The 22,454-nt window shown below is 59.2% G+C and overlaps 1 protein-coding gene across 1 annotated transcript; it reads left to right on the forward strand.

Moving 5' to 3' along the window:
• The first annotated feature begins 2,024 nt into the window (after window positions 1–2,024).
• ETV5 (ETS variant transcription factor 5) lies at window positions 2,025–15,860 on the forward strand. Its single transcript, XM_074592042.1, has 13 exons — window positions 2,025–2,173; window positions 2,626–2,763; window positions 2,882–2,969; window positions 3,119–3,166; window positions 3,284–3,334; window positions 8,625–8,754; window positions 8,891–9,142; window positions 10,951–11,210; window positions 11,955–12,014; window positions 12,485–12,553; window positions 12,928–13,097; window positions 13,833–13,934; window positions 14,082–15,860. Exons 2-13 carry the CDS (start codon window positions 2,719–2,721, stop codon window positions 14,301–14,303), a joined length of 1,497 nt encoding a protein of 498 aa, XP_074448143.1. The 5' UTR covers window positions 2,025–2,173; window positions 2,626–2,718; the 3' UTR covers window positions 14,304–15,860.
• Window positions 15,861–22,454: the final 6,594 nt, after the last annotated feature.

Here is a 22,454-nt window from a genome sequence, read left to right on the forward strand (position 1 = left end):
CTCAGCTGGTCCTGGGGTGCGCTGGGGTTCCCCAATTCCTGGCCAGGCGCAGTGTCCCCATCTCTGGGGACTCCAACGAGAGGTGCCCGATTCGGGGCACTGGGACTGAAGGGGTGTTGTCAGCAGCAGAGCGATGGAGCAGGAGCTGCAACCAGCTAAATTTGGAGCCTGCAATTTTTTTTTCATTTTTTTTTTCCTGAGCGGGCTCTAAATTTAGCAGGTGCCGGTTGCCATCCCCCCTCCCAGCCCTGGCTCTCCAGGGGCTTCGGCTCTTCCCAGCTCACCCCTGCAGCCGCCCACCCGCCAGCCCCATGACTGTGCTCGGCCCCCATCGCTTCTCCCTGTGACGGGTGGCAGCAAGAGGCCCAGGGGTGCTGAGAAGCCCCCAGCCGGTGCGGGCCCACGGATACCTTGGGTTGCTGGTTGTGCCCAGCTCTGCGATGACCCGGCTTGTCCCCAGCAGTCCGCCTTGCTCCCCGGCCCAGGTTTTGCCGCCCACCCATTCGTGTGTCATCTGCTAATTTTACCAGCGGTGATTTAATCGTAATGGCAGAGGGGAAGTGAGAGTTGCCAGCGCTTGCAGAGCCCCCCAGGAGTGCTCCCTAGACAGCAAGGACACCCCGTGCCCTCTGCGTGCTTCCTCTCCCAGCACGCAGGCACCTGGTGGGCAGTGTATCCTGGCAGCCCCCCTGCCATTTCACCCAGGATACAATGGGAGACAAGCTACCTGCCATTACCAGCGCCAGACCTGGGGGATGGTGGTGGCCCTGGAAGACTCTGGAAACTCATCAGTCCCCCAAAATCAACAAATTCCCACCAGCAGCCCAGAGACATGCTGGGCAGCTCTCCCAGGATACCCGCAAGCCCATGACCTGAGGCTAAGCATTTCAAAATGGTGAGGACAACCCCATCCCAACAGGTTTCCTAACCCCTGGGCGTCTTCCCAAGGTCTGAGCAGAAGTCTCCTCTCCTTCCCAAGCTGAGAAGGGCAACATTTAACTGAGCACAGTCCCTTGTTTTCCCCTTTTCCAGAAATAATTTCCGAGCCTCACTCCACAACAACGTGAGACCTCCACACATTTCATGTAACCTGTGCAACCTGCAACCTGCTGCGTCCTCCATGAGTGGCCAGCGGGCAGGTCTCTGTGGTGGGTCTCCCCACCTTCAGTTACAGATGGAGAAACTGAGGCACTTGCAAGAGCACTGCCGGGGTGGGGGCTTGGCAGGCCCCCAGCAGCATGGCTTTGTCCTAAGCTCATTCCCGATCCTCTGAGCTATTTGCAGTCCTGCAAGGGCTTGTGAGCATGAACCCGCCTGGGGGGATCCGTGGCCAGGGCAGCCCCAAAGCTCCCCCCACACGGGAACTATATTCCCTCTGACCTCCTCCAAAGAGCCCTTCCCAAAGGCAAACAAGCCTCCAGGGTGCCTGCAGGGGACAGGCTGCCAAAGCCAGCACTCAGGCGTGGGTTATCCCCGGGCTGGCAGGGGGACCCGTGTGACACCGCCCCGCTGGTGCAAAGCCACCTCCGAGAAAGCAGGGGGGACCCCCACGGCCTGTGCAGTGAGGACCCCATGGCATGCAAGGCCCAAAGTCCATCCCGTCTGCAGAGCTTGCTCTGCGGCAGGTTCTTGGGCACGGCATGCAGGGAGCAGGTGTGTGTCCCCCCGATCCCGATCCGGCCCCCCGGGCAGTCCTCCCAACTCCCCAAGGCCTCCCGTTAACTCCCCCAGCCCCCCTCCTGGAGGAGGCCGCGGCCCCTTTAAATCCTGCGCTGCCCCAGCCCCACCCGCCAGCCTCTTCCCCCTTCTATTTTTTTATGAATGAAAAACGCTCTGGGCGGAGGCATGCAAATATAGCCGAGCCCATTGGCTGCTGCCGCCCCCGCCCACCCAGCCGGCCTCAATGGTGCTCGGCGGAGCGGCGCGCGGGCGGGCGCGCCGCGGCGCCGCAGCCAATCAGACGGCGCGGACGGCCGAGCGGCGGCTCGCCATTGGGCGGCGCGGAGGGTAAACAAGCGGCGCGGGGCGGGGCGCGCGGAGGCCGCTGGCTGGGGGCTGCGGGCGCTGGGAGGGTGCGGAGCGGCAGCGCGGAGTCCCGGCGCGGAGCGGCGCCTTCCCCGGCTCCCCCTCACGGCTCCCCCCGCGGCGGCTCAGCCCGCGGCGCCCCGGCCGGGTACACGGGGGCCTGGCGGCGGGGCGGCGCGGGGCGGGGGCGGTGTTTATGAATGGCGCGGGCCGCGCGGCGTGAATGGCGGGGCGGGGGGGGGGGGGGCAGCAGGGAGAGCGCGGGAGCGCGCGCGCGGGAGGAGGAGTTTATGAATGGGGCGCGCGGGGCGGCGTGGGAACGGGCCCGGCGGCGGCGCGGCTCTGCAGCGCCGAGCACCGGCAGGGGCGGAGGGAGGCGAGGTGAAGCGAAGCGAAGGGAGGCGGGGGGGCGAGGCGAGGCGTGCGTGGCGCCGGCCCGGCCTGCCGTTCTCCCTCCTCCCGCTCCCACGGCACGTGATGTCACGGCCGTTTCTATAGAAATTGGGTGACATCACGAGCCGGGGGGCTGCGACCCGCCACGGCAGGAGCGGCAGGGGCCAGGGCCTGATCCTGACACCCCCTCCCCCCTGCACCCTCCAGCCGCGCACCTGCCGGAGCCCAGGCGGGGACCCCCCTTCCCCGGCCGGCGTCGATGCTGAGCGGGCCGGGGGCACTGCCCGCCTCCCCCGCACCATGGACGGCTTCTACGACCAGCAGGTTCCCTTCATGGGCCCCGGGGTAAGTTTGCCCTGCCCCCTCCCCCTCTCCCTGTCCTTGGGGGTCGCCCCATCCTTGGGGACACCCCGTCCTTGGGGGCTGCCACCCTCCCGACAGGCTCTCGCCCCGCTCCTTGCAGAAGTCCTGCACAGAGGAGGGCCGAGGCAGGCCGGGGTCCGATAGGAAAAGGAAATTTTTGGAGACCGACCTGGCCCACGACTCGGAAGGTAGGCAGGGCTCGCCCAGGCGGCCGTGCCCTTGCTGCGGCCCCGCGAGACCGCTCTCCTCACGTTCGTCGGTTTAGAAATAATCCTGCAAATAATGGCAGTTTTATTTATTCTTCTGTGGAGTGCATGAGTCTTTCACTCTGTTCCAGAGCTCTTCCAGGATCTCAGCCAGCTCCAAGAGGCCTGGCTAGCTGAAGGCAAGTCTTTACCTCCGCCTTTTTCTGTGTAAAATCTCTCTGTGAGTGTTTTATTTTTGAGAACTGAAAACGCCATAAAACCACTTTTTTTTTTTTGGTTTTGTTTTGTTTTTTTAGCTCAGGTCCCCGATGATGAACAATTTGTCCCAGATTTCCAGTCTGACAACTGTAAGTGATTGTTCTGGGTTTTGTTCTCCAGGGGGAAAGTGTTTGGGTGCCTGTGCAAAACCTGGCGCTGGGTGTGAAGCCGCTTCCTTGGCACGGCAGTTGTTGCTGGGGCTGAAACTGTGAAATCACGGACTTTTGGGAGAAAGCACGTGTGGTTTGGGCTCATCGAGATGAGACTTGCAATGCCCTGTCTTTTGTAAACGGGGAAAATTATAACCAAACGCATGGAAATAGCTCTAACTGATCTCTGGGCTCCTCTGAGACTCGCTGCTTGTTCATAGTAACGTTGATTTGGTCATAAATGTTCCTTTTCCTTTTCAAGTGGATGCGAGAGCCCGTGCTGGGCTCCTGGGTTAGCCACAATCTCTGCAGTTTCTAGAGCTTTTTACAGTCCTGGCCCAGCGCTGTTGGCAAGAGCGGACCTGAGCGGTGAAACTTGAGCCGCTTTAAGCAGCATTAATTACTGGCAAGCAAGCATGTTTAAAAGGAGGCCAGTGAAAATGCAGTCCCTCTTGAATTGCATAAGAGCGAGAGTTGGTTCTGAGCCGCGGTTCGTTGCCGGAACGGGTTAGCGGCGAGGGCAGGGGCTGGTTAATGGCGTGTGGTGGTTGCACGGCGATCCGGGCGCTGGCTCTCCTGGCGTTGAAGGCTCGGTTGGAGGGGAAGCAGGGGGGGGGCGGGGGAGTGGGGGGTGGGGATCAGGATGTTTTGAGTCGTTACCTGGCAAACAGAAGTAGTAGCTTAGTGTTGGTGGCTGGGTTTTGCTGCTGAGCCAGACAGCTATAGAACTTAAAGGAAATCAAATTTAGCCTGCAGTCGAACAGATTTTTTCATTCCAGCTTTGTCACAGCATGCAGCAAGGGTATCTTCTCCTACAGTAAACGCATGTTAATTATTGCTCTTTGATTACTTCTGAGTGGGAAGCTTGCCATTAAACTGTTCCAGACAGCCCGAGTTTCAGATGCACTTTTTTCCCTTGTCTCCCCTGAGATAAAAGGCGAGCCCAGAGTCAGAAACACAACTGGCTGTTGACATCCTAGCGCAGCCCGGCAGCTCTTGCTTGGAGCGGTAGAAACTGCAGCGTGCGTGGGAGGGTGGCTCTTAGAGCTGAAGCTGTTTCCAGTGCCTTTTGGCAGTCTCTTGTTTCCTTGTAACCTGAAGAGCTCAAAGAGACGAACTTTTTCAGGGCGAAGTAGGGAAAGAAAGAAAGAAAGGAAGAAGAAAATAAAAAAGGCATTTGGTCAAGACTTTTAAATTTTCTCCTGACCTGCTCGGCCTCTGCAGACCTGGTGTTGAACCAACTTTGTCACTTGGAAGGAGATCTCCCTGTGTGACTCCCCGCTATAATAACTTTCCTTAACTTTGCCGGGGAGGGAAAGCAAAGGTTTCCCTCGCTGGCGTGCAGAGGGCTGTGCTGGCTGGGGGGCTCGGACCGGGTGGAGGGAGATGGGGAGCCCGGCTCTTCCGCACCAGTACTGGAAAGCATTTAAAGAGACGAGAGTCTCTAGCTTACAAGCTTTCTGGCCCCGTCTTCTCATGTCACTCTCGTTTTGAAGCACGTGGTGTAGGAAAGAAGAGAGGGACGAATCTGGTGCAGCCTCCCCCCTGCGCCCGGGTTTTGCTAGGTGTTCCTTTCCCGGGCTGGGGGTCCCATTGGGGTTCGGTGTCTGTTAGCTCCTGGGGGAAGGTAAATCCTTCCCTAGTCTGTATGGATGTTTGCGGGCATGCCTTAGACTTGGTTGCTGCAGTTGTGTAGCTCCTTGCCTTTTCTCTGAGGAAGCTGCTGCTCTCTCTTATCCCCAGCGAACCAGCTCTGTCTCCTGCTGCGTGGCCTTGGTGTTCCCAGGGCCAAGCTTTCTCGGCACAGCAGCGAAAAAGGGACAAACCGGGCTCAGTTTTGACCCTGTTGCTGTGGGGAACGCTCCCACGTGTGCCATCTTGAGTCTCGGAGATGCTCAAAACTGCAGCGTCGTTCTTGCCTTGCCGAAAAACCCTCATCGCGCGGCAGCTGCCAGCAGCTCGGCTGCTGCCTGTTTGCTGTTCCTGATTTTGTAGCCGAGGTCCCTGGCAGACACAGGCTTAAATAAAGTTGGGGTTTGGCAGCAAAGTGCCGTAAGGTGCTGGAGGGCAGCAGGTCGCTGCGCTGGGGAGGAAATCCCACCGTGGGGATGGGGAAAGCAGGGTTCCCCCGAATAAGGGATGCGTTTTTTCTCAGCACCCTGCACCAAGCAGCAAGAGGCCGGATTCAGTGCTTTTAAGCTACCCGGAGAAGCGGCAGATCCTCCCGGGAAGGCGAGGAGGCCGTGGGTGACTCCCGCAGAGCTCAGCCCACTGGCCTTCGCACCGCGTCCCTGGCCTGGCGTAGATGCAGGCTCGCTGGTGGCACGGTCCTGGGCTAGAGGGTATACGTACAACGTTATATCATGATTGGTCATTTAAATAACTGGGGAGCGATGGGGTCGTGCTGGGGAGATCAGGCACCGCGAGAGGCTTTGTCTTTTGCAGGGGTTTGCTCCCTGGGAACTTGTGGGCCCCTGGATGGGCGGCACGTGGCTAAAGCCACGGGCAGGGTGCAGAGCGGGTTTTCTTACACACCAAAATGAAAGCAGGAGGTTTGTTTCTGAGGAAGGGTTGTTTAAACAAAGGAAAGCAAGAGCCTGGCTTCTATTTCTGGCTCCTCTCCTGGTGTGACCTTGGGTGCGTCCTGTAACGCCGGGGGATGGAAGGGTAGGCATGGAGCTCGGCTCCCAGGTGACGGCTTGAGTGGGTGCCAAGGTCCCAAGCCAGTGGCCGGGCTGGAAATGGTGGTTTGGTCACCTTCCTCATGGCTCGGACAGTGGGTGCCACAGGGAAAGCCAGCATCCTTCAGGCTCAGCCTCTTAGAAGTCCCCTCATGCTGATGGTTGGGAACAACCTGCCCTGTCCCCCCACCAAGGGATTCAAGGCCCCGAATGGCTTTGGGGTGTCACCTTTCCCACAGGGGATGTCTTGGCTGAAGGTTGACGTTTGGGGCATCTCCGGCTTGGCTGGCGGTACGGCACTGGGGGAGGAGGGGTGTGTGTACACCTGAGACCCCCCATCTTCCCCTCCCGGTTGGGCTGCCTTGCCAGCCGGGCACAGCAGTGGCACACGTGGCTGGTCCCCTTGCTGGCCTCCCCAGGGTCCATCCATCCCCAGGCGCTAACGCTGCCCAGAGAGGGGCTGTCGGGCACCCATGGGTGCTCTCGCCGCTCCCGTGGCTCAGTCCCAGCGCGGGTGTGCTGAGGCGTGTTCACTGGCCCCATCTATAGTTAAGCTGCTTCCTCTGCCTATTTTTATATTTTTTTTTAGCTTATAATTACAGTTCCGAGCGCAGGACCGGAAAGGTTAGAAGCGCTCACGCACCCAATGTGCCTTTGAGGCATTTGGGCGCCGGGACAGAGCATCCCCTTCCCTGGGAACCCTCCTGCAGCCTTCCCCTCTCCCTGCCCGGCCGTTCGCTCCCGGGGACCCAAAACCCCCGAGAGCCCACCACCGGCCTCTGTGGCCCCCTCAGCCCCCACTGCCGGGTGCTCCGGCCTCGCCGCCCCGGCCAGCCATGAGCTTGGCAGCGCTTGCCGAGCAGCGCCGGCCGGCCCCGTGGTGTTTGTGTAAGGAATTCAAACGTTGCACAAAGTCCGGGCTTGGCCAGCTGGTCTCTGTTAGGATCTTATGGCTTGTTTCCCTTTTCTTGAATGGCAGAGCTAAGCTCAGGGGAAATTTTTCTTTTCCTTTTTTTTTTTTTTTTTTTCTCCCTCTTCTCTCTTCCCCCGACCGCATGAATGGAGCGCTCCGAATTGTTTGTGAATGGAGGGTGGTGCCTGCTTGAAGACTTTTTTTTTTCTTTTTTTTTTTTTTTCTTCTTCCCCCCCGCCCCTCCCCTTCAATGAATAACCAGACCCCATTGTACGGGCTGGCGGAAAAACAACCCGCTTCAACAACACGGAGCCTGTTAGGGAGAAACATGCCCGCGATAGGCAGCTGGAGCCCTTCCAAAGCCCGTTCCTCTTTGCGTTCCCGTGGCTCGTGGGGCGCCCGGGCTTTGCCGCCGCCGCGCCGGCCCCCCGTTAAGGCCAGAAATGCTGAGAGCGGCAAAACCTCACCCCGGGGCGGGGGGAGAAGGAGGAGGGGGCTAAATCCGGCTGGGGAGCGGGTGGAAGGCGGGCGGGAGGCTGTGCTGCCTCAGCGCTGGGCTTCGTGTTTCAAATCCTCCTTTCGGGGTGGGGGGGAGGTTTATGCCCTTGGTACCAGCTGTGCTGGGCTGTTTCGGGAGGGGGTAGAGGGAGGGGGGGAGTCAGCAGCTCTTTAAAGGTTTTGACAAATTAGGGGAGCAGCTAATTACCTGGCAAGCTGTGAACAGTTGTCCTGGAGCTATTTGCTCCTCTCTGCTGTAGCTGGGCTGTGTTTAGGCTTTGCATGAAGCTAATACTCCACTTCCGATTAGTCTTGGCTTTCCTCCGCAGGCACTATTTAGGTAAAGATCTCTGAGGCGCTTTCCCTTTCCTAGAGCGCCTGCTTTTAGTAATGAATTAGGTTAAGCATATATTATTCGGTTTAAAATTATATATAGCAAGCGGGCTTGGGGGGCTGGGAAGGATTTGGGTTTAATGGGACGTTTGCCACTTGAGCTGATAAAATTGCTGGACCCTGGGACTGAACCCCCTTGGAACTGGGGGAAGGTGGATCCCATTTAGCTGCTTGCTGGCTAATTGGGAGCTGGGTATGTCCCTGCGAGGGTGAGCGGGTTGCTGTGTCCCGCTTACAAGCTCTTGGAGCTCCAGGCTGCCAAGCCCCGCGGTTCCTCGCCCTGCGGCTCAGGGAGGTGGCTGCTGCCTGCGGCGCCCAGTCTCGTCTCCCCTCGCCAAGCGGCTTTTGGCCTGGTCGGGGCACGCGTCTCATCCGTGGCTATTGTCAAGCTGATGGTTCCCTTCTCACAGCCCTTGCTCTGCCCCCCCTTGCCCTGCGCCGTTCCCCTCCTGGATACCAGTGGGAACGACTCCCGTTCCATGAGCGATGTCCTGGGCCAGAGGGACTGTTCCCAGCCCTGGGAGCTCTGCTCTCCCCTGCAGAAGTCAGCCCTGCCACCCCAGCTCTGTCTGCTGGGGCATCCTCCTGCCACGGTTTGGTTGCCTGATGCTCCTGGCGGGGCGGGGGGGGTTTTTGACACCTGGTTCCCAAGCAAAGAGCACCCAAGGGGATGTTCCCAGGGGTGATGTCCCCCATCGCCTTCTTCCGCGCGGGTGAGCCTGTATCCTCCCCGGTCTCGTTGCAGTGGTCCTGCATGCCCCACCTCCAGCAAAGATCAAGCGGGAGCTGCACAGCCCTTCCTCGGAGCTGTCGTCCTGCAGCCACGAGCAGGCTCTCTGCACCGGCTATGGGGACAAGTGCCTCTACAACTGCTGGTAGGTAGCGGGAGGGTGGATGCTGCCCGCAGACCCCTTGGCTCGTGGCGTGGGGACTCATTGTGTTTGTCAGCCTGCGCTGCCCGGCGTCTTCGTTAGCATCGCCGTCAGTCCCGGGCCCCTCTCCTCTCTGCAGTGCCTACGACAGGAAGCCCCCCGCCGGGTTCAAGCCATTAACGCCGCCCGCCACGCCGGTGTCTCCTGCGCACCAGGGATCGGCCCTGCCGCCGCCGGCCCCGGCCGTGCAGGCAGCTGCCCATGGGGCGGCCCCAGCCCCACACCCGCTGCAGGAGCAGAGGCAGCAGACCTTCGCCGTGCCGCGGCCGCCTCACCCGCCCATGCACATGCCAAAGATGATGTCTGAAAACCAATACCCCGCAGAGCACAGGTAAGGCTTCCCCCCCCTCCCTTAAGCGAGTGCTGGCATCTTCTAGGTGTTTTGGGGGACTTTGGCCCTCGTGGGATGGATGGGTGGTCTCAGAGCGTGAGGAGGGCAGGGGGATGCCTCTCCCCTTGCTGCAGTTGCAGACCATGGGCCAGACATTGCTGCCTGGGGGCCCATGGAAGCCAGCGCGGCAAAACTTGCCGCTTCCCACTGGGATCTCGTGTCTCTTTCTCCCCACAAGGCAGCTCCCTGCGGACGGGGACCTGCTCCTTCCAGCCCTGGGGACACAGCGCAGACCCTTCGCCTCCCCCCTGGGGAAAGGCGAGGGCGGCAGAGGCCGCTGGCTGCGTCCGTCCCTGCGGTGGCGGGTGATGGTGCTGAGTCAGGGCTCTCGCTCTCCTCTCTCCCACCCGCTGCAGCTTTCTGCCGTCTGAGCTGAGCCCTGCCGGGCTGGGGAGCTGTGGGCATCCCTGTCCTGCCCCGGAGCACCCCTAGGCCGAGGGTCAGTCCTTAGCTCCCCCGTGCATCTCACAGCATCCCCGTGATTTTTTGGGGCTGTGGAGGGAGAGACCCTGCTCCCCGCTTCCTCTCCAAGCCGCGGCTTTGTCCCTTGTCACCCCCACATCCCTGGAGGCTTTGCTGGTCCCCTCCCTTGCCCCGGCTTTGCTCGTGCTATCAGTAGGCAGCGTGGCAAGGTCACAGTCGACTCTGGCTTTGCTTGTGGCCTCCTGGGTGCCCTTTGCTGTGTCACTGGTAGCGAGGTGTCCCCTATGGGCACAGGGCTGGACGTGGCAGCCTAGCAAAGGCCCCGCAGTGGGACCATGGAAACCCGGGGGATGCGCTCGCAGCAGGCGAGCATCCCTCCCCACCGAAGCAGGGCTCTGCTCTGGGCGACCTTCGAGCTATGCGCGGGGCTGGCTGCGACCCCTCGGGAAGCGCCATGCCAGCGCAGGGTTTGGGTTTCATTCAGGAAGGGCAGAGGGACACGGCTCGGAAATGGAGTAATCCCAGCCCGGCAGCTGGGAGGGCTCCGGTTACCAAGCCAAATGGCGCACGGCCGGCCAAGAGGAGCCGGGCGCTGAGATCACCTTTCAAGGTGCCGGAGGGCGAGGGGATGCAGCAGCACCCCCTCGAGATGGTCCCCGATCCTCCACAGCCAGGATGGACTCTGCTGGGGCTCGAGCTGGCAGCGGCAGCACCCTGGAGCTGAAAATAGTGCTCCCTGCCGCCGAGTTCAAGGTTTAATCCCAGCGGCGCAGGCGGATTAGCGGCCAGCTGGGGCTGCTGGGTGGATTTGCCTTTGCGTAAGCACCGGCCTGGGTGCAGCATCCCACGAGCTCCACGGCTCTGCCCCCCACCCTGGGGGGGCATTGTACTGCTTCACAGAGACTTCCCTGTTGTGGGGTGGTTCAGGTTTGTTTGTTGTTTTGGGTTTTTTTTTGGTTTTTTTTTGTTTCCCTCTCTCGCTGTTACCCAGACATCCCCACTGCAGCTCAGGGCTGCCATCATGCTTTGCAGTGATGGCCCACACGCTGTCCCACTCCCCCGGTGGGGTGCCCCCAGTGCTTGGAGAAGGGGATGGGGCTCCCCAGCACCCCACCGGGTCCCCCACCTGGTGGCTGTGCTGAGGAATTGTCCCAGCCCGCTGCGGGTGGGACACAACACCACCCAAACCACCCCAGGAGCACCCGGGGCTGAGGGCACTGAGAGCCTGCACAGGGTCCCGGTGTGGGGTGGGAGCCGGTGGCGTGCCTGACCCCGACACCCCTCCATCACGCCATGTCCCTCTTCCCCCCCCAACCCCCTCCCAGGTTTCAGAGGCAGCTGTCTGAGCCCTGCCACCCCTTCCCGCCGCAGCCCGGGGTCTCGGGGGAGAGCCGCCCCGTCTACCACCGGCAGCTTTCGGAGCCCCTCGGCCCCACCGCCCCCCGCCCCCCTCAGGGATTCAAGCAGGAATACCACGACCCGCTCTACGAGCATGGCGGCCCCAACCTGCCCGGCCCCCCCGGCCATGGCTTCCAGCCCCCTATGGGCATCAAGCAGGAGCCCCGGGACTACTGCATCGACTCAGGTGGGTGTGAGTCGGGGGGGCAGCCGGGTGCTGACGCCCGGGGTGGGGGTGGGTCACAGCAGCGGCTCACAGGCAGCAGCATGGTGGGCGCAGGGCTGAGTCCCGGGGCTCTGGTGGTCCCAAGGCTGCTGCCTTGCCTGGTAGGTGATATCTTTTCTTCCCCCCTCTCTTTCCTTTCCGAAGCCGGGGTGTGTGGGGGGGCGGGGAGGGATAGAGCACACGTTCACCAGGTGGCAGGCGGCGTGGTCTGTGCCATAGCCACGGGCTGGGGTGCCCTGCAGCACCCAACGGTTCCCCCGACAGCCCTGGCCTGAGGCCAGCTGTGATTTCTGGCTGCTGGACCCCACCAGCATCATGGAAAAAAAATCCTCTAATCGCCTTAGGACCTAAAAATACCCCGACCTCGGGATAGAGGGTGGCACGGCTGAGCAGATGGCAGGGGAGGTGCAGTGATGCCTCCCTTCCCGCGGGCCCCAAATAATGTGATGAAAACCCAAGCTGACTTAAACCTTGCTCCCTGCACGCGTTCAATGTCACTGCCTCCCCGTAAATCGTACTGGTTTTCCCCCAAAACGTGGGGGAGGAGGGGGGATGCTGGGGAGGGGTGCGGTGGCCCAGGGTGTGCTGTGGGGGGAGATGCCCAGGTTTGGCTGCGTGACGTGCTCGGGCGAGGATTGTGCCGCTGAGCGCCCGGTGGGCCCCGCGGGCTGTACACCCGTAACGCTGCCTTCATCTCCCTCGCAGAAGTGCCTAACTGCCAGTCCTCGTACCTGCGGGGGAGCGTCTTCCCCAGCAGCCATGACGGTGAGTGCTCACCAGTGTCCCCGCCACGTCCCGTCCCATCCCTCCCTCGGGGCAGGCAGAGCTGCTGGGCACCCCAAAACCCCCCCATGAGAGCACGGCGGTGCACGTGAGAGCCTGCATGCCAGCGGCACCGGCACCGCTGCTAGAAATAAGGCCTGTGCCGCGCAGCCGCTGGCCCCTGTGAGCATGCCATGAGGGCACGGCAGCGCCACGTAATCCGGGATAACGTACCTGATATAGCTGCTAAGAGGGTTTTGGTTCTCCCAGCTCCCTGGGGCGAGGCGGGGGACAGAGCTGCGTGCCGCTGAGCCGGCAAGCCAGCGTGGCGTCACCAAAATAACTGGAGATAGGGCCATTCCTGCTGCTGGGAGATGGGGTCTTGGTGCTGGAATGGGCCAAATTTGGGTTTTTATGGGTCTGGTCAGGGTTGTGGAGGTGCCCTGTGCTCACGGAGGGTCTTTTTCCCCTAGGATTTTCCTATGAAAAGGACACAAGATTGTATTTTGATGACACGTGCGTGGTACCGGAGAGGCTGGAGGGTAAGAGTGCGGCCCCAGAGGAGGGCTGGGGGGTGACCAGGACTCACGGAGGGAGACTCGGGGCTGGGCTGCAGCCCGTTAAGGCCAACCTGTGCTGGTGCGGTGCTGTTGAGAGCTGCCGAGCATCGTCCCGCACGGCCGCTTGGCATCACTGCCGTGCCTTGTCCCCGTCCCTACCACCACCCCACACCTCACCCCGCCTGCAGCGCCGTCGCCAGCACCTCTCCCCTCTCCGTCCCTGTGGCCTGATCCTGCGCAGGAGGTTCCCGGCACAGGGCGAGCTCAGTGTCACTGTACGTGTCCCCTGCTGGGGGGCACAGCCCAGAGAGGGGCAGAGCTGGGGTGTTTAACCAGATGTGTCTCGGTGGGGGCAGGTAAAGTGAAGCAGGAGCCCACCCTGTATCGCGAGGGTCCTCCCTACCAGCGCCGTGGGTCCCTGCAGCTCTGGCAGTTCCTGGTCACCCTCCTGGACGACCCTGCCAACGCACACTTCATCGCCTGGACCGGCCGGGGCATGGAGTTCAAGCTGATTGAGCCCGAGGAGGTACTTGGGCGGGGGTGGGTGGGGGGTGTCCTGCCCTGGATCCGGGGCTGCAGCCTGGGAGCAGCCTGGGGATGCGGGATGGGGCGGGCAGATCCTTCCCATGCAACACAGCAGTTCAGTCTGACACTTGGAACAAGACACGTGTCTTGCTCTCCGCTCCTGGAGCCGCCAGCCGTCGCCAGCCGCGGTGGCCTTGCCCCTGCGCCGCACCTTGGGTGCCTTGCCGAGACCCTCCACTCAGCCCCGGCTCCCTCCCTCCCAAACCACTCCAATTCTTCACCCTGGGTCCCCGGCGGCGGCACGGTGCTGTGCTGGAGCCGTGCCGCTCTGCAGGAGGGTGACACAGAGGAAGAAGCTGTTTGGGGAGTAATTGAAAGCAGCTGTAGCACCGAGCTGCGCATTGTGGGTAATTACCCATAATATCTCTTATGCCGTGCATGGAAATTGTGGTTTTTTGAAGCAGCTTTTTTGGCAGGCTCCCCTAATCAAACGTCTTTGAATTCGGCCCCCGGTTTGGCGGCGGCGGTGGTGGTGGTGTGGCAGCCGGCGCTTGGAGCTGGAGCATTTCTCACAGCAGGCGGGGAACTGCTGCGGGACCGCGGTGACGCTTTCACCCCCGGCTGCTCCAACCCCCAGGAATGAGCCCCTGCCCCACATTTCGGTTGCGATTTCCTTTGAGGATGCAGCTCCAGGCCCTGGCTGGAGCCTTGACGGCTGCTACCTCTCTCCCCACAGGTAGCGCGGCGCTGGGGCATCCAGAAGAACCGGCCGGCCATGAACTACGACAAGCTCAGCCGCTCCCTGCGCTACTACTACGAGAAGGGCATCATGCAGAAGGCGAGTGACGCGCTGTCACAGGGGGGTGGGTGGAGGGTTTGACTGTCCCCCACTGTCACCCCGCCATCCTGGGGCACGGCAGGAGCACAGCTAGGTCTAGTGTGGGTTGCGCCGGGCACCTCTCATCCCTCCTCCTCCTCGCCGCAGGTGGCCGGCGAGCGGTACGTCTATAAGTTTGTCTGCGACCCCGACGCCCTCTTTTCCATGGCCTACCCCGACAACCAGCGTCCCTTCCTGAAGACGGAGCCCGACTGCCCGGTGCCCGAGGAGGAGACAGTGCCGCTGACACACTTTGAGGACAGCCCGGCGTACCTCCTGGAGATGGATCCCTGCGGCAGCCTTCCCTACGCGGAGGGCTTCGCTTACTGACTCGGCCAGCCGGCAGAGCCACGAGCACTAGCGCATCCACTTTGGGCAAATACGGTTTTGTAAAGAATATTTTTTTTGCTGTTCTTAAGGAGGAAAAAAAAAAACCAAACACACAAAACAAACAAGAAACCGCATGTGCGCACGCACACAAATTGGAGGAATCTAAAATGCCCGGTGTGTGTCGCTGCCGAATTCCCACCCTTACTGTCCAAGGGCTAGTGCGTAGGACTGCCCGTGGCTGGCACCTTGCGCCGAGCATTGGCGCGATGTTTTGGGGCTCCGGGAGCTAAAGACACAGTCTCTGACCCTGGCCCCGTTCCTTGCCGGGGTGGCGGGGGTGCACGGCTCCAGCAGTGCCCCGGGACTGGGCTGAGCCGCCGTGGCCCCCTGGCCAATTGTCATGACAATCCGCTTTGCATCGAGCGCGATCCGCGTAGCTGCCTTGTGTGGTGGAAAGGGCTTTGATTTGCACAGAGGAGGGATGCGGGGGGTGGCTGCCTGGGCCAGCACCCCGGGGCTGATGTGCGCAGCATCCTACCCCAACCCCGAGGAGCCTTCTGCCTTCTTTCCCGACTGCCCCTCCCCCGTGATTTAACCTGATATAACAGTTTCCCAGCCCCGCCGCCATGTCCTCTCCCTGCCCCTCAAGCCTCCCCAGCTCTGGCTGTGTGCCATGGGTTGCATTTCAGGGGAGGAGACCCTGACACTATCCCCCCCCCCCCTTTTTTTTTTTTTTTTTGGATGTTTTAGGAAAAAAAAAAAAGTTTCTAAACTGATTTTTGTAGATTTTTTTGTATTTTAAGGCAAAGCTATTTTTTGCAGCCTGGCTGCTGTTCCCGGAGCCCCCTGGGGCTGCCCCCCTGGCTTTCCCAGTGGCACGTTTGCAGCGGGGAGCCCTTGGTGCCCACGGCTCACCAGGACAGCTGCTGAAGTATCTGGTCCACTCCATTTCACCGCTCGATTTCTCTTTCCCCGGGGAGCCAGGGCTGAACCCCGGCGCCTGCTGGCTCAGCTGCGCTCCCCCTGCTTGGCATGGCCTGGGAGCTGGGCTGTAAGGCTGCGGTGGGGAGGGACAGTGGGGTCCCCCACCCCGCTTCCCTCCAGCTCCCCCTCCCCGCTGCACCTCCTAACACTCCTCCACCACTCATATATCCATACCTGCCTATCCTCCCCCCCCGACCGGCTACATGTTTTTGTTGTAAATGCTGTATAGGAAATTTTTTTCTCTTCCTTAGTTAGCTTTGGTTGGATTTTATTTTTTTTTTTGGTTGGTTTTGACTGATTCATTCTTGTTTTGGGGAAGTATGAAGATTAACTCTGGGTAGACGCGGTTGCTCTCCCCACGGTGTCTGCAGTGGCCTGTACCCGTGGGGAGCGTTTGGTCGTGGGAACCCCACCTTGGGGACAGGGTTTTAACCATGTGCTCAGTGTGGCAGGTCTAGGGGTTAATCTGAGGACTGATTTGAAATAATCTTTACTCAGCAGGGCTATGTATCTCCTGCAAAGCTGCATTACATTCTGTACTATGTACAATAAAGGATCTTGCTTTCCGTTCCTCCCTGGCTGCCCGGGTCCCTGCTTTCCCTGGGATGCTGCCTGGGCTGGGGGGGATGTGCTGGTGGGAACAGGAGTGGTACAAGGTATGGCCCATTGCTCAGGGCATGCAGGGCCATGTGCCCTTCACGGGAGCTGGGACTAGGTGGGGGCTGCCCTCTCCCCAGCCCCACTGCCCTTATGCCAGCCCTGGGGCTGTTGCTCCCAGGGCTGGATGCTGCCGTGGCTTTCACAAAGCCACGTCCAGCATGGGGATCCACTTGAAATGGGGGTGGCTTCTCCCCGGCAAGGTGCAATTTAATATTGCCTCTTCCCAAGAGTTTCTCAGCCAGTGGGTCCGGCTGCCTCCGTCCCCTTCTCTCTCCCCTGCCACCAAGCGGGGCTAAAGCTGGTGAGGACCGCTCAGTGTTCGCACCGTGAGGAAAGCCCCTCCAGGAGCTCCTGGCAGTGGTCCCCCACTGCTTAACTGGCCCCATTTCTAGGCTGGGAAAAATCCCCAGGGAGCAGCAGGGTCTGCAAAAGGCTGCAGGATGGGGGTGGAGGGCAAGGGCTGCTCCACAAGGATTCGACTCTGTCAGAGGGTCTGTGTTTCCCCTGACGGGCTGGAGAAAAGCTCAAACACCCTAGGACTGCCTGGTCGCGTTGGCCTCTATTTTAGTTGGTCAAAGCAGGCTGAGCTGGGGTGGCCCCCGGCTCCCAGCCCCATCCCTGTGCGGGGTGGCGGGGCCATGCTGCTGAGGGCTCTTCTCTTTGCAGGCTGTTTTCACAGCCCAACCAAACTCCGTCCCTAGATGTGGCAGTGGAGAGATGGATGGTCCTTATGTGCCGCGATGCTCTTCGCATACTGGACCTCGCCTCAATCCACACCTGGCCACCAGCCACGTTGCTAACAGGTCCTTGAGCTGCTCTTTTTCTTTTTTGACCACGAAAATCAAGTTAAACAAGAGGGCATGCGGAAAACCTCGCTGGCAGTCTGAGCTCCAGACGACGGTGCCCAGTAATCCCACCATGACGGGGATTGCAGCAGACCGAGGCCGGGTGCTCAGGCCGGAGCAAAGGGGGAACCGAGGCCACCGGCAGCGGTGCCGGCAGGCAGATGGCCCGTGGTGGTGAGGCCTCAACCCGGCGGCCCCGAGCGTGTGGGGCCAGTTATGGGCGGCAAGGATGAGCAGATAAGGCAAAGCTTTTCAAAGCCTTCATCGAGCAGCTTGTCACGCCACAAGCCAGCCGGCCCTGCAAATCCTGCTGCACGCAGGGCTGGGGCCCCAAAAGAGCGTCCCATGCGCTGCTCTTGCCAAAGGGCGAGGATAGAAAGAGGCGTTTTCCTATTCGAGCCCAGCAGTGCGGTACAAAAGGGTTCAGGCCCCAGAGGGTTTGATACCATGCTGGCTTTTAAGCACTCAGGGCATCAAGAATTTGCTCCTCATTTGATCCTGCTGCACATCGCACCTCCCTCTGCTGCACGCAAGGAGCTTTTGCTCCGTGCAGAGGGGACGGAGCTGCCTTGGGTGTGCAGTCTCACTCATCCCCTCCCAAGGGCGAGGGACAAGCCGCAGCTGCTCAACGTCACGCCTGCAGTCCCTGGGAAAGGGGACAAGCACTTCCAGGCAGCCCAGAGCCTGGGCTAGCATTTGCCAGGAGTGGCGGACATGGAAGGGAAGCAGGTGGAAAAGCTTCCCTGCTCCCTGCACACCTCCTGCCCCTAGGGCATGGGGACAAGCCCTCCTGGGCCACACTCTGGCATGCAGTGGGATGGGGAGCCAGGCCAGGGAGCACCGCTGCAGCCACTGCCGCTTCCCTCCAGGACAAGGAATGCCCAGGGCCACCACCGCTCCATCCCCAGGACCAGCCACCTCAGTCCCCTCCTTGCACACCCCAGCACCGCCTTCCTCCTGCTCCCCACCGGCTGCTGGGGAGGATGAAAAGGAGTGAGCAGAGGAGGACGGGAAGGACGAAGCAGCATTTTGGGGAGGAGTCAGCCATCCAGGCTGGGCAAAACCTTGGTGCTGGTGTCGGCCTCCCCAACCCTCCACACAACAGCTTCCACCTCCCACTCAGGCCGTGGGGTAGCAAGCGTGAGTCACGGTGACCAACACTTTGTGACACTGTGTGAGCAGATAATAAAATGGCAGCAGGTATTGAATGGCAACATATGTGTCTTTCCTATTTTCTTCTCTTTATACTCATAGTGTGCGCTAAGCTATTCCCTGCCTTGAATAAGAGCTCGGCTTTACCAGCTAGTCCAAAAGCTGTTCAAATCAGAGGCGCGTGTTAAAAATGATTGGGAAAAGAGGAGGCCGTAAAAAGGAAAACACCATTATGGCTCTCTACACATCCATAATTCACTGAGTGCATTTCTGCTCTCCCCGTCTCAGAAGGATATCGCCGGACTGGAAAACGTTCAAAAAGCAATAGAGATAGCCAAAGGTCTGCAGCAGCTCTTATACAGGAGTGTATAAATAGTCTAGCACTTCTGTCTGGGGCAGGATTTGTGACTCAGGGACTTCATATTTAATAGCCCGTGATGGACTTTTCCATCCCTGACTGGAAGAGCATTTGTGGGAAGTGTTCCTGCCCATACAGCTTGTTCTTACGGCAGCCGGCAGGATGGGCAAGCCCAGCATGGCTGCCCAGGCCAGAGGTGCCGCCTGGTCAGCTGCGGCTCCACATGAGCAGCGAGACACAGCTCCCACCTGGCCAACGTCCCTTTGGCCCTCATGGTGGCCTCACGCCTGGGCTTTGAAGCTTGTGGTGTGGCTGGTGGCTGTCCTGGCCGGGGAGGAAGCTCACATCACAGCAACTACTCTCTTCCCTGGCTCTTCAAACACTCAGGGTTTTTTTGCCCGGTGAGTTCGTTTGGCTTTTAAATACCTGGAGCGACAGGAGTGGCTGCATGTGTGAAGCCAGCTTCAATATGGGTGAGCTCCAGAAAGAAAAGCAAAAATTTGGGCTGGGGAGTAATTAAAAGGTGAGGCTCATCCACCCCCCCACCCCCCAAAGGGGTGCGCAGGGCATGCAGCTCCCTCAGCATCGGTCTGGCACCACCTCGTGGGTATCCACCTTCTGCTCCTGGCCACCATGGGCTTTTGTGGCACAACGTGATAGCAGAGCTGGAAAGATCTTTGGTCTCCAAAATGGGGGTTGTGTTTATACCTACAGGCTGAAGCACTCGCCTTGCAGGGAGGACTTCAGCTCCAGCCTTTGTCCTGGGGCTTTATCCTGCTTTCGGCTACAGGCGGGCTGACTGTCATGGGAGATGGATCACCGAGTCCAGGCCTCCCACTCCTGGGCAGGCTGTTGGTATAGGGAGACCCCTGAAACCACCTTCTCCCATGCTCCCACTGAAAACAAAGCACGAATACCTCGGAGTGTCTGAGTCCTCCAGCGCTGAGTTTCCAGCCACTCTCAAGGCAATAATACCGTAATAAGCCACTAAGTGGCTTTTGAAAGCATTAGCCAATTGCTGCATTAAATGCTCTTGGTGCCACGGGGGAGGCTCCGTCATTCCTTGGCCCCTTTTCGGAGCAGCATCAACGAGAAGCTCCCCAGAGGCTCAGGCTGGGAAGGCGGGGGGGTGCCCCCACCTCGTTACAACAGGAGAAGCTGGGCTGAGGCCCCTCCTGCACCGGCGGGCTGGGTGCTCAGTCCTCCAGCCACAGTGGGGTCCTGGGTGGGCAAGAGTGAGCAAAAGGGGCAAGTGGGAGGTTTTGTGTCAGCTGGCAATGAAATCAGGGCGAGGGACCCGACGAGGGAGCCAGGGACTTCTCTGGCATACGAGCGATCAGCTGTAGCATCTTATTTTGAAGGCTTTTTAGTTCAATACAAGTAAAACCATGCTGGAGAGAAGAGGTAGCATCTGAGGCCAGACACCATGAACACCCACAATATTGCTGTTACCCTTGCAAGGGCTAGGCAAGCTGATGATCCATCTTCCTGTCGTAAACTCTGCTGGGAGTTGTGAGGGGATCCAGGGAAAGAAGGTCTTCAAATGGCACAGCCAGACCAACCTGGGTACCAGCCCGGGCAGCATCCCCGGGCCTGGCGCCTTCAGAGAGCCGGTGCCCTCCTGCTGCCCCAAGGCTTTTCCCTGCAAGGCTGCAAGAAGATGCGCACCCAGGTTTGCAGGAATCTCGTTAAAAAAAAAACAAAAAAAAAAACAAAAAAAAAAAAAAAAACAAACAAAAAACAAAAAGCTAGCTCTTGGCTTTTTGGCTGCTTCGGACCCAGGAGAGGGCAGCAGCAGCCCAGGCTGCAGCCTCAGCTACCCTTTCCGAAGCTCGTCTTCAACTCCTAAGCTGCTCGGCGAAGGTTGAGAAAGAAATGCAATGTATGGAGGGAGCAAGCAAAAAGCAAAAACCCGGTGGGTAGGTTACTCGGTACTCTCTTGGGTCTCAAAATGGCTTGCTTTCAAGGTGGAAGTGGAAAGAAAATGGTCTTTCTTTGAAACAAACTGGAGTGCCAGGGCTTTCCATGGCAGTCTTTCATTCTTTTGATGTCGGTGATCGCTGTACGGATGCTTTTTACAGCACCAGAAAACAAGGTGGCAATGCTGGGGATGTGTCCGGTGGAGGCGGAAGGTAAGCACAGGCAATGACATGCAGCACTTCATGCTGCTGCGGAGAGGCTAAAAGCCCAGGAGATCCAGCTCTGGAGCTTCAATCGAAGCACTTCAGGATAATGAAACACGATTACCAGCGCTTCGCGGGCACGCCGGCTGCCTTTTCCTTGCTGAGCTTGCCGAGCTTGCCGCCCCTGAAAGGGAAGGTTGGAAACAGGGGAAGTTTCTACTGCTCCACCTTGGTACCCCAAACACGGGCTCCCTCCCAGCCCGGTCTGAGGTCCACAACCAAATGCTGTGGAACTCGTACTGCCCACCTTCCCTCGCAGCATCACCTTTTTAGGTCGGCATCTCCCTGTGCGGCTGTGGCCCCGCCTTTTGGCCCAGCCAGCCTGGTAGCACCCTCCCGGTTTTACTGCCTGAGCTCACCAGGATGAGTCACGAGCAGGTGAGTGGGAGGAGGACATCCCAACCGCCACACTGAAATCCTAGCCACCGCTTTGACAACACGTTATGGAGCCAACCTGGCTTTTGCTGCAGGCACTTCCATTTCTGCGTGTGTTGGTCTTCCCTGTGGCACACAGGCAGCAGCGTGTCCCTCTCTCGGCTTGCAGCATAAGGCTGAGCCCACAGCCATGTCCTCATGTTCTCAGTTGGGCTCAATTGATTCTTTCGATTTTTTTTTTTTTTTTTTTTTAGTTCACACCCTCTGAAATCACAGCAAAGCGCAAAAATTGTTGCTTACCAAAGCTGTTCTTCTGAAATGAGTCATTACAGCGGGAGCCTTGTCACTGCCAGACACAGCCTGCTTGTTTCTCTAAACGTAACGACACAAGAGAACATCTTGCTGCTCCGTTTGGGCTTCAACCTGTCTGCACCCCGGGTGTTACCCAGCATCCATGCAGAGCCTGGACGGAGTAACTCCCGCATTATTCCCATCTCTTTGGATGACCAGCCCTTTTCACCCCATTTGGGGGTGAAGGCCCCACACACCTGTAAACTGGCTCTGACTCCATCCCGTTCCTTTATGTCTTGAAGCATGGAGGGTGCTCATCATGGGGACTTGCTAAAGAGATCCTCAGCTCAGCTTCTCCCATGAAGGATGTGGTTTAGTGGAGATTTTGGCAGCGTTAGGTTAATGGTTGGACTTCATGATCTTAAAGCTGCCTTGCAACCTCGGCGATTCTGTGATTCTATATCCCGTTGCGTGTGCCGGGAAAGCCTCTGTGAGCTACTGAACTTAAAGCTGTTGGGCTGATGAATGCAATGGTCCTCAACGCTTGTAGGTGTGGCAACATTCTGGTGATGCCGTGCTTTGTACTAGACTAGCAGCTTGTTTGGGGAGCTACAACGGTGTCCAGCACTCCTGCAAGATAGATCTTTTATTTATTTATACAAAAAAACACTCAGCCAACTCAGTGTTGCCTCTTCCAGTCATCACTCCCTCCCTGCTGGCACCGGGGTAGAGGAGAGGCTGCGGAAGGAAGGAGCAGCAATAACACCTTCACGGCTGATGCTGCGTCCACACCAGCTATTGGGAGACATTACAAAAATCACAGCCAAACTTTTGAACCTGTGAAGGCCCCCAGATTTATGCACTACTTACAGCCCGACTTTCTTTTCCCCCCGAGATGATGTCTTATGTTCTAAGCCTGCAAAGTCAATGGGAACGGTGTATTCCTGCTGCTTGAAAAAAGCCAGCCCACAATATTACATTTCTTACTGCAGTTTGGAGTTTAGTTCCTTACCTTGAGATTTTGGACTTCTCCTCCCCAACACGCATGAGCTTTTCTTCTTAAAAGAGTACCAGAGACAGGAGTCAGATACAGGTTTTTTGTAAGCTTGCCTCATGTGCCTAGTGTGAGACCAAGGGCACTTGTGAAGCTAGACCTACTTTCCATGACTGCTCTTAGCTCCCTATCTCCCTTTGTAATCTGGAGCTGACGTGGCCCCAAAAAAGCATTTCTGAGGTGTCTCTTGTTCACCTCCACCCAGCTGTAAGCAGCTCACAGCAAGCTGCAGAGCACAGATCCCTGAAT

The sequence above is a fragment of the Larus michahellis genome, chromosome 6, assembly GCF_964199755.1.
Source record: "Larus michahellis chromosome 6, bLarMic1.1, whole genome shotgun sequence".
In the NCBI taxonomy this organism is placed as follows: Eukaryota; Metazoa; Chordata; class Aves; order Charadriiformes; family Laridae; genus Larus; species Larus michahellis.